The following is a 13,726-nucleotide window of genomic DNA, read 5'->3' on the forward strand; positions in this document are numbered from 1 at the left end:
AACGGGCTTCGAAGTTTGAGGTCCAAAAAACCTAAAAAATCTTAAAATTGCTCGCATTTCCGTAAAACTTCATCAATTTCAACTTTCGTAGATGCATTTCAAAGGTCCAGGATCGGTTTGACTTTTTCTCATAGCTTTTGCAAATTACTGTTAAAATTGTTTTTTTTAACCTTAATATCTTTTTGCAACAGCTTCCAACACCCATACTTCCATAGGTCAAAAAATAGGTAATTATATGGACTATTAGCCTACGGTATTATCTTTTTGGCCAATCGCAGTTTTTCTCATAGTTTTTCGATTTTTCTACAACAAACATTTTACAACGTTAGTTTTTGCCCTGTAGGTCTCCATAGCGACACTCAATTTTGTCATATTTGGAATCCTCGGAAAATTTCACGTTAGTTAGAAGTAAGTTAGAAGTGCGAGAAATTTTAAGATTTTTTAGGTTTTTTGAACCTCAAACTTCGAAGCCCGTTTTACCCCACTTCCCTTTGTCGTAGAGGGCTCATATTTGGCATGAGTTCATCTCATGTATTGACAAACAAACGCTGAAAGTTTCATCCAAATCGGAGCACCTCGATACGACCTGTTACACATTGGGGAAAAACTCGCTCTTAAATGCACAAGGAATAAAGGAGGAGCGGGACTACAGTTTGAATATAGGAGAAATATACCCATTATTGTCACACTAAGCATTTTAACCTATTCTCATCACTATTGCAATTTTCCGCTTTTCAAACAACATTTTCAGATGCCTAGTCAATAGAATGTTGCTTGCTCACTTGGGTTTTGGGTTGTCATTTCAGTAAAATAAATAACTGAATGCGATTCAGTAATCATCACATTTGCTGAAATTCGGTAATAAACAAAACATGACTGAAAAATCAGTAACTGCATATCTGTCAAATTGAAATGTCACTTCTGACTCATTGTTTGGATGCTGTCGAGAGAAAATCCTCTTTCAAAGCTTTCAAATGTGTTGTTTTATTTTATTGTGTATTGTGATCTTTAGAAACAAAGGTATTGTACGATCAGTTCCTAGCTGGACTCGGTCGCTGGAAACGACCGGCGACTCAACGACCGACGAAATAGGCGGCGGGCCAGATGCGGGCATAAAAATGTCAAAATCTCTTCCCCCCTCACTTCGTCTCACCATCAAGCTGCAACTTTGTTGACAAACAAACGGAGCACGCGGTCACATGATGGCGTCATCGAGCCAGAATTAGGGGTGATCATGTGATTAAAAATGAAAGTTTTTTCAAGAAAAATAATATTTTTCCGACCGAGAGTAGTGTGGTGCTTTTCGGGACGCGCAGTTCTGTTTTTTTACCTTCTTTTTTTTCATTGTTTTTTTTCCACTCGCGTTCGTTGGCCGATGAGTTTTTTTTGTGTTGTTCTCTATTTATAGTTTTCTATAAAAACGTACCTATTTTTTTTTAGACTAGCAAGTCGTATTGCTGGATTAAACCCTTTCTATATCATTTCAATAATCATTTCAATAAATGAAGCCCTTCCTACATCACTGTTGATCAGAAGGCACGCCGACGGAGAATTTCTGGAGAATCGCGGTCGAATTAATACTATATTTAAATCCCTAGATAGCTATCTTTCCGCAGCCGGCTGCCTAAGATTTTTTAAAATTTCAACCGATAAACAAATTGCTTATGGTCGCATCACCTACCACAGTGAATCCTGACCTCATACCCATCTTACTAACCCCTCAAAACTCATGTGATACTTTGTCGGAGACGCAGTCGATTTGGCGGTCCCATCACTCAAGTATCGGACTAACATTCCCATCCACTTCCCCGTGTCTTACCTCTGGTCGTGGCCGGCGTCGGTATTGATCAGCATGATAGGGACCTTTGAAAATTGCGAAGGGGTGATGATTGGTTCCTACTTTTCATCTGTGGTCCACGGAGCAATGTTTGGGGGTCCTGGTCAATAACGAAGTAGCAGCTACGGGTAGACACCAATGCTATGCTATGCTATGCTAAATAATATTTTTCCGACCGAATAAAAAAATTGCGAGTATGTTCAAACAATTATTCCTGATGTCGGAGAAGTGATAAAAAAGCAAATTTTTAATCCATAATTTTTCTAAAAATTTATGTTTTTCACTTTAACTGGGAACCCCTAGGTCTATCCACGACCGTTTCCAATGACCGTGAGAAGATGCCAGAAAATCCAGCTACGAGCTAAATCCACAATAATAAAAATGTTAATATCAAATGCCTCGATGCTAACCACATGTTTTTTAGGTTTGGACGATTGATGAAATAAATGAATTAATAATAGTATTTTAATGACAACCAAAATCAAATTGTAATAACTGAAATACCAGCAATGATTGCTGAATCTGTCAAACTGCCACAAGAAAGTTACTGAATTTTCAGCAAAATAATTTGACGTTTCTTTTGCTGAAATTTCAGTTGGTTTGACAACCATTTTACTGAAAATTTCAGTAAATCATCTGTCAAATATTTAAATATTTAATATCAGTTAACTGAGAATTCAGTAAAATCTAAATTACTGAATGTTTACTTTACTGTTGTTTGTTGTTTGTTGTTTGTTGTTTGTTGTTTGTTGTTTGTTGTTTGTTGTTTGTTGTTTGTTGTTTGTTGTTTGTTGTTTGTTGTTTGTTGTTTGTTGTTTGTTGTTTGTTGTTTGTTGTTTGTTGTTTGTTGTTTGTTGTTTGTTGTTTGTTGTTTGTTGTTTGTTGTTTGTTGTTTGTTGTTTGTTGTTTGTTGTTTGTTGTTTGTTGTTTGTTGTTTGTTGTTTGTTGTTTGTTGTTTGTTGTTTGTTGTTTGTTGTTTGTTGTTTGTTGTTTGTTGTTTGTTGTTTGTTGTTTGTTGTTTGTTGTTTGTTGTTTGTTGTTTGTTGTTTGTTGTTTGTTGTTTGTTGTTTGTTGTTTGTTGTTTGTTGTTTGTTGTTTGTTGTTTGTTGTTTGTTGTTTGTTGTTTGTTGTTTGTTGTTTGTTGTTTGTTGTTTGTTGTTTGTTGTTTGTTGTTTGTTGTTTGTTGTTTGTTGTTTGTTGTTTGTTGTTTGTTGTTTGTTGTTTGTTGTTTGTTGTTTGTTGTTTGTTGTTTGTTGTTTGTTGTTTGTTGTTTGTTGTTTGTTGTTTGTTGTTTGTTGTTTGTTGTTTGTTGTTTGTTGTTTGTTGTTTGTTGTTTGTTGTTTGTTGTTTGTTGTTTTTTGTTTGTTGTTTGTTGTTTGTTGTTTGTTGTTTGTTGTTTGTTGTTTGTTGTTTGTTGTTTGTTGTTTGTTGTTTGTTGTTTGTTGTTTGTTGTTTGTTGTTTGTTGTTTGTTGTTTGTTGTTTGTTGTTTGTTGTTTGTTGTTTGTTGTTTGTCAATCTGTTATCTGCCACTTATGTGCCCAATTCTCCAAACACTTTTTTTGGTACAGCCGTGTCTTTCCACACTGAAAATTAGCGCCACTTTGCCCCCAACCGAATGAAGACGTCAGCGCTGGCTGCTGTTGATGCCGTCAGGTCAGGTCTACCGTCACCAAAATGGCTCAATCCATGTTTATTTCCCATCCATCGCGATGCGTACTTCAACCGACTAACCGACCGATTGAAACAGCATAATGCTCGAGCTCACTGTTGGAGCTGAGTGGAAACATAGAAGCGCAAATGATTGATGACGCCAATTAATATTAATCGCCTATTAAACACATTCCCAAAATAGTGGGCAGTGAACACCTCCAACGAAACGAAACAAACCCATGGCGATGGTGATGCACTCTCGACTCGGGATGACGACAAAGTTTTAGGCTGTCATTAAGATTTACTGTGGAAAATTCAATTGAAAAAAAATAATATCAGAAAGCTTTGGTAGCTTCTGCGAGCTCAACACAATTACACCTTTTGTGTTTTATTTTTGTGTCCGAATTGCAACACTTTACATCTTCTTTAATTTTTTTTAAAATGCAATTGTGTAAAATTAGGGAAAATATTTTACTCAGAGCTAAGATAAACCATGCCATATGAAACACAATCCTGTCCCCAAAAAGCACCAAAAATGAAGCCCAATTTTTCACGGCCCAGAGACCTTTCCGTGAGGTCCATCTGGCTGTACAGACAAATTACCGTCACTAAGTCTCTGATGGTGGCTCCGCCTGATTGCGCCAAAACACATGACACCCGATGACACCTCTGCATGGCTCCGTTGACTGTTGGTTTCCTCGGCGTGTGACTCGCGTCGTAAACCGCTGCGGCCGCCATGTCCACCGTGGAAGGAAGAAGTGACACTTTTGGGCATGCTGAAGTTTGCAAATTTCTTGCGACCGCAAAAGGTTAGGATAGGGGGAATCTGCTGTGATTAAAAAAAAAATACTGCTGATCGTAAACTTAAAATGGCAGATTTTAGACACTAAAGTCATTGCCGAATCTAGAACTAACTCTCTCATCCGGTGATCCACCCACTAGTTGCTTCCTCCTATTAGGAGGTACACACATATTTACCGTATAATGATCGAAGAGAGACAGTGGAAACAAAGTCCGAAGGGTCATTGCCAAGCCGAACCGTGCTGGTCCATCAGGCGATGCAGCTCAGCCAAATAGTAAGGATTTCTTAATTCCTTGGTAGTGTAGCAGAGAGAGACTTTGGAAAATAAACACATATTACCGGCCTGCCAGTAATAACAGACCCCGGTGCTGCTGATCGCTGGTGGTGACCCCGAAGGATGGGAATCTACGCCGAAGACGGACATTAGTCACGTACGGGTAAAACAAACCCAAAAGTTCATCTCATCTGCTAAGTTAAGTACATTCTCAGAGGAACTCCAGCCGCGTAGAAGAGTAGATTTTTAAGTATGTTTTGTCTGCTCGCACCGCACTATTGAAAGTAATAAGGGTTCTAAAACTACGGGTTTCGCGGTTAATGACTCAATTGAGGGGAAGCTGCCCGCTATAGCTATTCTGGGAAGAACTTGAAGCACTTAATTTTAGGACTATCGACCGCTTAATCCGTGCTTGCGCTGAAATGTGCATTGACTCCTTGGCAGTTATTTTTGCGTTTTGACTGGACCAAACTGGCCAAACAACGGAGTGAACGCGGACGCGCGCGAAACTCCTTCGTATGCACATTTAATTTGAAAATTGGCCAACTGTCATTCAACTCCTTGCTGCTGCCGCCGCCGCCAACGCTTAAGTTTATACTCGTTAGACTAATAATACTGAAAGATGTGAATAAGCTAGAGATTTCCAACCGATCGATGAGGCACAAACAAAGAACCCACGAACGAGGGTCCACGTGGCGCATCAATAGTATCGTGCGTTATGAAGTATTGTGCGATCTTTGACCGATACTATCATTGTAGCTTTGAAAACATTTTGTTCTCAAACTTGTTTTAAGCAAAACTGAAAACTAAACACTAAAAACTAAAAACTAAAAACTAAAAACTAAAAACTAAAAACTAAAAACTAAAAACTAAAAACTAAAAACTAAAAACTAAAAACTAAAAACTAAAAACTAAAAACTAAAAACTAAAAACTAAAAACTAAAAACTAAAAACTAAAAACTAAAAACTAAAAACTAAAAACTAAAAACTAAAAACTAAAAACTAAAAACTAAAAACTAAAACTAAAAACTAAAAACTAAAAACTAAAAACTAAAAACTAAAAACTAAAAACTAAAAACTAAAAACTAAAAACTAAAAACTAAAAACTAAAAACTAAAAACTAAAAACTAAAAACTAAAAACTAAAAACTAAAAACTAAAAACTAAAAACTAAAAACTAAAAACTAAAAACTAAAAACTAAAAACTAAAAACTAAAAACTAAAAACTAAAAACTAAAAACTAAAAACTAAAAACTAAAAACTAAAAACTAAAAACTAAAAACTAAAAACTAAAAACTAAAAACTAAAAACTAAAAACTAAAAACTAAAAACTAAAAACTAAAAACTAAAAACTAAAAACTAAAAACTAAAAACTAAAAACTAAAAACTAAAAACTAAAAACTAAAAACTAAAAACTAAAAACTAAAAACTAAAAACTAAAAACTAAAAACTAAAAACTAAAAACTAAAAACTAAAAACTAAAAACTAAAAACTAAAAACTAAAAACTAAAAACTAAAAACTAAAAACTAAAAACTAAAACTAAAACTAAAAACTAAAAACTAAAAACTAAAAACTAAAAACTAAAAACTAAAAACTAAAAACTAAAAACTAAAAACTAAAAACTAAAAACTAAAAACTAAAAACTAAAAACTAAAAACTAAAAACTAAAAACTAAAAACTAAAAACAAAAAACTAAAAACTAAAAACTAAAAACTAAAAACTAAAAACTAAAAACTAAAAACTAAAAACTAAAAAACTAGAAATTTAATTGAATTTTGCATAAGTTATAGCTTTTTTAAGATTGTTGACGTTTTTGAAAATTCAAACTTTGTGTCCCGATTTACACTTCCCGTTTACCTAGAGTGCTCATATTTTGGCCAGATGCTAGTTTTATACGTACAAACAACCCCTGAACATTTCTGGCAGATTGCTGATATCGATGCGAGATGGGTATGATTTGCTCGTGGACTCGCTCTTAGTAACAACAACAAAAACTAAAAACTTAAAAAATATAAACCAAAAACTTAAAACTGAAGAAGAACCTGCTTAAATTGTTGGTGCTTTTTATTATTTGAAAGTAACATAACTTTTACTAACTAAAAGTTTTAAACATAGGTTTTTTTTTTCTCCCCAAAAATAGCACAATCTTTTCATAATATCTAAACATATTTTGCTAGACTATATTCAAATTTCATAATCCTGTGGCGTTTTGTGTTCTTAAATTAAGGTCCAGACTCGATTTTCTGATGTTTCGATTATCCGAAGGATTTTTGGAAGCTCCGAATTATATAATAATCTTGAGTAAAAAGTTTTTTTTTATAATTTTTTTTTTTCAAATGCCGATTTCAAGTTCTGAGACTTTATTTTAGTCCAATTTGAGTGGTTGATTGCCTGTTACGGGACCATCCATAAACCACGTGGACACTTTGGAAGGGGGGTGGGGGGGTATGGCGATCGTCCACGCTCCATACAAAAAAAGTTTTTTTTTTTGTATGGACAATTGTCCACGAAGGGGGGGGGGGAGGGGGTTGAGATTTCCAAAAAAGTGTCCACGTGGTTTGTGGATGGTCCCTACCTTGAAAAATGAATTTTTGCTATCCAAAATGAAAGTCATACTTTTCAGCGCTGAAAGGGTGCTGAAAAGTTAGGCTTTTCAACATTTGTATCAAAAAGTAACATTATTCAATATTGTCTTGTTTGGAACGGTCAATTTACTGAACATATGAATTTTCAAAAAGTGTTTTTCGGAATTGCAAAAAATGTTGTTAGCAACTCATGGCAAAACTTGATTTTTTCAGCACTCTTCGTATTTATCCACCTCGTTGGATAAATGTACGATTCGTGCTGACAAAACTTGTTTTCGCAACTTGTTGCATAAACTACTATTTCTCAATATTCCATCCCGGATTTGAAATTTCCAAATCACTTTAGAGTATTTATGGGGTTGGTCCAAAATAAGACAACGAACACATTTTTTTTCGTGGTTCAATTAACCGAAGTGAATTTTTTCGGAAAACTTTGGGTTATTCGATTACATGTACTGTACTTAAAATATATGGAATACATGAAATATTTGAAATACATAAAAATTTATACTAAAATACATTAAATCTAGACTAAATTTTCAAAACAACCTGTCCCTCATGGGTTTCCCATGCAGATAGGATAGAGAACCTTAAAGAGAAGTGCCATAGCTCACTGAGAGGCTTCCATTACTTGTCAAATTGTGAGAGCCTGAGCAACGCGCTCAAATCTGTACATGACTTTGTTAAAATTTTCGCCCCATGCTAATCCACCTCAAGAAAGATATATTACCCACATTTCTCCAGGTTTTAATCAACGTGTTCGATAAATCAAAACAAACCTAAAGTGAGAGCAAGTGAATTTTAAAAAAGTTTTCCGAACCTTTTTTTCCCAAAAAAATCGATGTTTACGTACGCTCAACTAGTTGCCACCGGTGGCGTTGAAGCGAAGGAAGAGTCTGCCGACGATTGGCCACAAATCGATCCACCGATGGACCAGTGGCCTCCACTGGTGCAGCAGGACAAAAAGTGTCTTGCGATGCGCGCATTCACCTCGCGACACAACAACGCTGAAGCTAGACGCGTAATGCTGCGATGGACCAACTGCATGCTACTTCCGGCCTCCGAAGTCAGCCGACAGCTCGACGCGACACAACAATGCTGGACGACTTGCGGGGTGAATCGAACTAAGCATCTGCGCAGTGGAGTATGTTTAGACCTTAAACAGAAATAATCGCCCTGAAAGTGATGTTTAATTTATTGTTCAACAGGGAGCTCTATCGCTGGATTTTTCGCGCTACTTCCGGCCTCCGGAGTCAACCGATAGCTCGACGCGACACAACAACGCTGGACGACTTGCGGGGGTGGATCGAACTAAGCATCTGCGCAGCGGAGTGTGTTTAGATGACGGTAGTGATGATTAAAATTAAAGATTAATAAAATCTGAAAGAAGTGGAAACAGAAGACAAAACCTGTTTTTGCCTTCCTCACCTTACTGAGAAAAGGCTATAAAATCTCTCGAAAAATGAACTTCTTAATTCGACCTCGTAGACCCACCTTCACGTATACCTATCGACTCAGAATCATGTTCTGTTATTGTTGTTCGAGTTATTAGCACTTAAGTGTTATTTATACACTTTTTGGAGGCCGGATCTCAGATATTTCAATGAAAATGATGTCCGGGTCCATAATGCGACCTATCGTTAGTTAGATAATCGAAAGAACTTTCAAATGAGCCTAAAACATCAAAGATCTGACAACCCTATCAAAAGTTATTAGCACTTAAGTGTTATTTATAAACTTTTTGGAGGCCGGATCTCAGATATTGTAATAAAAATATTGTCTAAATCTTTCATATGAACTATCGTTGGATAGGTTTTTTTCTGCTAGATAGTGTGAGGTGAGTTGTAACGGCCGTACGCCGGATTAGCTGCGGCAAGAATCGACACACTAGCGTTCAGACAAGCCATGATCGATGTAGCCCAACATCTGCGACTTGGTCCCGGATCGAAAACGCCTTCGAGACGCACGGTGCCTTGAAATAAATCCCGTGACGTTTGACACGCTCGGCCGGAATCGTGTTCCGCGCATCATGCGGCTCGTTCGGATTCCGCGTCCGCGATCTGTTCCTTTCCGTTGACACTGCCATCCTGGCCAGGGTTATCTCCACCGCGGAACTTCCCCACCAAAGCCATCGGACTCCCCGGTTACCGTTTCGAGGTCCCAGAGTATGGCCGAATTTGTTCACCTTGTTCACCCACACAATGCGAATGCAAAAAATATAAATTAAACCACAACATTTAATAAACGAACCGTTTATCTCCTATCAACTTTTATTAACAAATTACAAATTGATCTTGAAAATGTTTAATACATATTATTTAAAACCAATATTTTTTATTCATACGATTACAATACTTTTTGCTTTTCAAGAACAAAAATATTCTTTTCGCCCGAGTTCTTGAGTTACTTTTCAGGGAGAATGAGTTACTTGAGTGCCTTGTCGCTTCTCTTTAAGACTTCTCTATCTAAAAGGAACGCAAGGACTCGGGAGCACAGCATATTTTCTCTTCTTAAAAAGCAAGAAGTATTGAAATCGTAGGATTAAAATAAGCACACATTTGAAAAGTTAATTTTCAGATATTCAACAATTTGGGCATCTGCATGGATCGAGAAGCATTTTAGGTCATAATGGTGTGTTCGGCGTAAAAGGAAAGCACATTAATCGGATGTTATTTGGCCTACGTAGCATTTCTCGGGTTAGATTGCAATTGGTCCTAAGCGGCTTTTTTAATCAATGCTTTTTTCAATCGGGATTTAATCAATATTACAAAAAAATACATTATCACAAATTCTTTGGATTGTTCATTAAGTGTTCACTAAGTGCCCTCAACTAAAAAACAATGAAAATTAGATTTGCTATAAAGTAAAAGGCAAATTAGTGCTGGAGGAGGATGTTAGGACCTTTTGTTAACTAATTCGAGATTTGTTCCAACAAACAGCTGCGATCTTGGGCCTTACACGATGCCCAAATTTTGGAAGTTTCCCCTGGCTGATGGGAACGAAAGGACGACAATCGTACCGGTTGTTATCTTGCTTCTCAATAACTTGTGGCTACTTGTTTTACAAGCATTGACTATAAGCCTGCTCCCCGTGCAAAACCTTCATACTTAGCAGACTCGTGAGGCGGAGTTTTGTCGCAAAATGAACGATACAAGATTGTGGAACCGTTGACGGAACATCAAGGTTTAATAAGGTATCATTAGAAGGTTTTGAAGAAGATTCCGTTACTAGTTTTGTACAGGAAAACATCCCAAATTTTCGCAAAAAAAAAGTAAAACACTAGCCAAATTTATTGAACTTGGTATAATTGTTTGGTTTGCATCGTAAATCGTCGCATACGGTGAAAAACGGTTGGTGACATTTTGCCGTGCAATTGGCATTATGCGATTTTGTTAAACAAAGTCATGCACTTGCCTGAGCCTGCGTGAGCGGATTGCTCGGGAACTCAGAATTTGACAAGTAATGGAAGCCTCTCAGTGAGCTACGGCACTTCTCTTTAAGTAGAGAAGTCTTAAAGAGAAGCGACAAGGCTCTCAAGTAACTCATTCTCCCTGAAAAGTAACTCAAGAACTCGGGCGAAAAGAATATTTTTGTTCTTGAAAAGCAAAAAGTATTGTAATCGTATGAATAAAAAATATTGGTTTTAAATAATAGTTATTAAACATTTTCAAGATCAATTTGTAATTTGTTAATAAAAGTTGATAGGAGATAAACGGTTCGTTTATTAAATGTTGTGGTTTAATTTATATTTTTTGCATTCGCATTGTGTGGGTGAACAAGGTGAACAAATTCGGCCATACTCTGGGACCTCGAAACGGTAACCGGGGAGTCCGATGGCTTTGGTGGGGAAGTTCCGCGGTTAAGATAACCCTGGCCAGGATGGCAGTGTCAACGGAAAGGAACAGATCGCGGACGCGGAATCCGAACGAGCCGCATGATGCGCGGAACACGATTCCGGCCGAGCGTGTCAAACGTCACGGGATTTATTTCAAGGCACCGTGCGTCTCGAAGGCGTTTTCGATCCGGGACCAAGTCGCAGATGTTGGGCTACATCGATCATGGCTTGTCTGAACGCTAGTGTGTCGATTCTTGCCGCAGCTAATCCGGCGTACGGCCGTTACAACTCACCTCACACTATCTAGCAGAACAACAACAATCTTCGTCTGGCCGAACACATCACCTTCGTACACAGCCATGGAAAGCTGCCGGTCATCCCGTTGACGGTTGACGGCCTGAATGTTACAATCATCGACGAATTCCTGCCTGTTGGACTCCTGGATCGCTGAAAGCGGCTGCACGCGATTATTATAATTCAGCGAACAAAACACTGAGAGCAGCTCCTTTCGCCACAGCCGCAGCTACCTTTCTTCCGGATCGTCCGGTTCCATCGATTCTCATGCCCCAGCCGCCGGTCGGTGGAAGACCCCAGGGCGTTGCAGAAGTTCTCGTCTCGCCAGCTGAGTCGGCAGCCTGTTGCTCGAATCGTTAGCGCTGGACGGCCGGATCGTTTAACGCGATGGCCGGTAGTGTTGCAAGCGGGGACCCACAGTTTATGTGGGCGAAGGATTGGGTTTTGTTTAAATATTACGTCCAGAGATTTGCGTGATAAAGTCCCCAAAAGTTTGATTTCAGCGAAATATTTGTATTTATTTCTATTTGACCATGAGTGACCACTTCTGGAAACATTCATCCTAATTATGTTAAGTTGGTTTAAACCTGTTTGAAATAAAAAAAAAATAACTCGGATTTTTTTCTCCCCATTAATCTTTTTTGTAATAAATATATAGTTAATTTCTTTTTTAACATTAAAAACGTTACTTAATCCACCTTTAGGTGGTTGGTGCCTTCCTCACATTCATAAAGTCAATACATTCAGTAAAAATAGCAACATTTCCTTAACATGTTTAACAAATCAACTTTATTACTCATTTCTTTTGATAGGGTTCGCAGACCTTCAATTTTCTGGCTCATCGGCAAGGTTTGATAAAAAAAAACCTATCCAACGATAGTTCATATGAAAGATTCAGACAATATTTTTATTACAATATCTGAGATCCGGCCTCCAAAAAGTTTATAAATAACACTTAAGTGCTAATAACTTTTGATAGGGTTGTCAGATCTTTGATGTTTTAGGCTCATTTGAAAGTTCTTTCGATTATCTAACTAACGATAGGTCGCATTATGGACCGGGACATCATTTTCATTGAAATATCTGAGATCCGGCCTCCAAAAAGTGTATAAATAACACTTAAGTGCTAATAACTCGAACAACAATAACAGAACATGATTCTGAGTCGATAGGTATACGTGAAGGTGGGTCTACGAGGTCGAATTAAGAAGTTCATTTTTCGAGAGATTTTATAGCCTTTTCTCAGTAAGGTGAGGAAGGCAAAAACAGGTTTTGTCTTCTGTTTCCACTTCTTTCAGATTTTATTAATCTTTAATTTTAATCATCACTACCGTCATCTAAACACACTCCGCTGCGCAGATGCTTAGTTCGATCCACCCCCGCAAGTCGTCCAGCGTTGTTGTGTCGCGTCGAGCTATCGGTTGACTCCGGAGGCCGGAAGTAGCGCGAAAAATCCAGCGATAGAGCTCCCTGTTGAACAATAAATTAAATATCACTTTCAGGGCGATTATTTCTGTTTAAGGTCTAAACATACTCCACTGCGCAGATGCTTAGTTCGATTCACCCCCGCAAGTCGTCCAGCATTGTTGTGTCGCGTCGAGCTGTCGGCTGACTTCGGAGGCCGGAAGTAGCATGCAGTTGGTCCATCGCAGCATTACGCGTCTAGCTTCAGCGTTGTTGTGTCGCGAGGTGAATGCGCGCATCGCAAGACACTTTTTGTCCTGCTGCACCAGTGGAGGCCACTGGTCCATCGGTGGATCGATTTGTGGCCAATCTTCGGCAGACTCTTCCTTCGCTTCAACGCCACCGGTGGCAACTAGTTGAGCGTACGTAAACATCGATTTTTTTGGGAAAAAAAGGTTCGGAAAACTTTTTTAAAATTCACTTGCTCTCACTTTAGGTTTGTTTTGATTTATCGAACACGTTGATTAAAACCTGGAGAAATATGGGTAATATATCTTTCTTGAGGTGGATTAGCATAGGGCGAAAATTTTAACAAAGTCATGTACAGATTTGAGCGCGTTGCTCAGGCTCTCACAATTTGACAAGTAATGGAAGCCTCTCAGTGAGCTATGGCACTTCTCTTTAAGGTTCTCTACTTTAAGACTTCTCTACGTTTTATGCTTTGTTTTTCTTTATTTCGTCGATTCTCAACGTTCATCGATTCCGTGTTGCCGCTTTCAGATTGGGTTATTTTCCTGAAGTTGTGAAAAACTTTAAATACAAATTTGAATACACTCAACCCCCGGTGGTTGGTCACTTTTTCGTTTGACACTTTTTTAGTTTGTACCCCGATGGTTGGTCAAAGTCAAACTAAAAAGTGACGAACTGTCACTTTTTACACGGCGCTCACGCACACTATCAAAACAAAGGTTAGGTAGTGTGTGTGAACTCCGTGTAAAAGGGGTGTCAAACTAAAAAGTGACCCCGTTTGTTTGACAACAGTTG

General features: G+C 37.9%; 1 protein-coding gene across 1 annotated transcript; it reads left to right on the forward strand.

Moving 5' to 3' along the window:
* The first annotated feature begins 7,949 nt into the window (after nt 1-7,949).
* On the forward strand, nt 7,950-8,538 carry LOC128093278 (uncharacterized). The gene is made up of 2 exons (XM_052709484.1): nt 7,950-8,293; nt 8,358-8,538. The coding sequence occupies exons 1-2, from the start codon at nt 7,991-7,993 to the stop codon at nt 8,508-8,510; spliced, it is 456 nt and encodes a 151-aa protein (XP_052565444.1). The 5' UTR covers nt 7,950-7,990; the 3' UTR covers nt 8,511-8,538.
* Nucleotides 8,539-13,726: the final 5,188 nt, after the last annotated feature.

Source organism: Culex pipiens, chromosome 3, assembly GCF_016801865.2.
Source record: "Culex pipiens pallens isolate TS chromosome 3, TS_CPP_V2, whole genome shotgun sequence".
Classification (NCBI taxonomy): domain Eukaryota; kingdom Metazoa; phylum Arthropoda; class Insecta; order Diptera; family Culicidae; genus Culex; species Culex pipiens.

Excerpts from the sequence above, each read along its gene's own strand:
- LOC128093278 (XM_052709484.1), top strand. The coding sequence starts at position 7,991 with ATGTTTACGTACGCTCAACTAGTTGCCACCGGTGGCGTTGAAGCGAAG. Across the intron at positions 8,294-8,357 it reads CTAAGCATCTGCGCAGTGGA|GGAGCTCTATCGCTGGATTT; the intron begins GTATGTTTAGAC and ends ATTGTTCAACAG.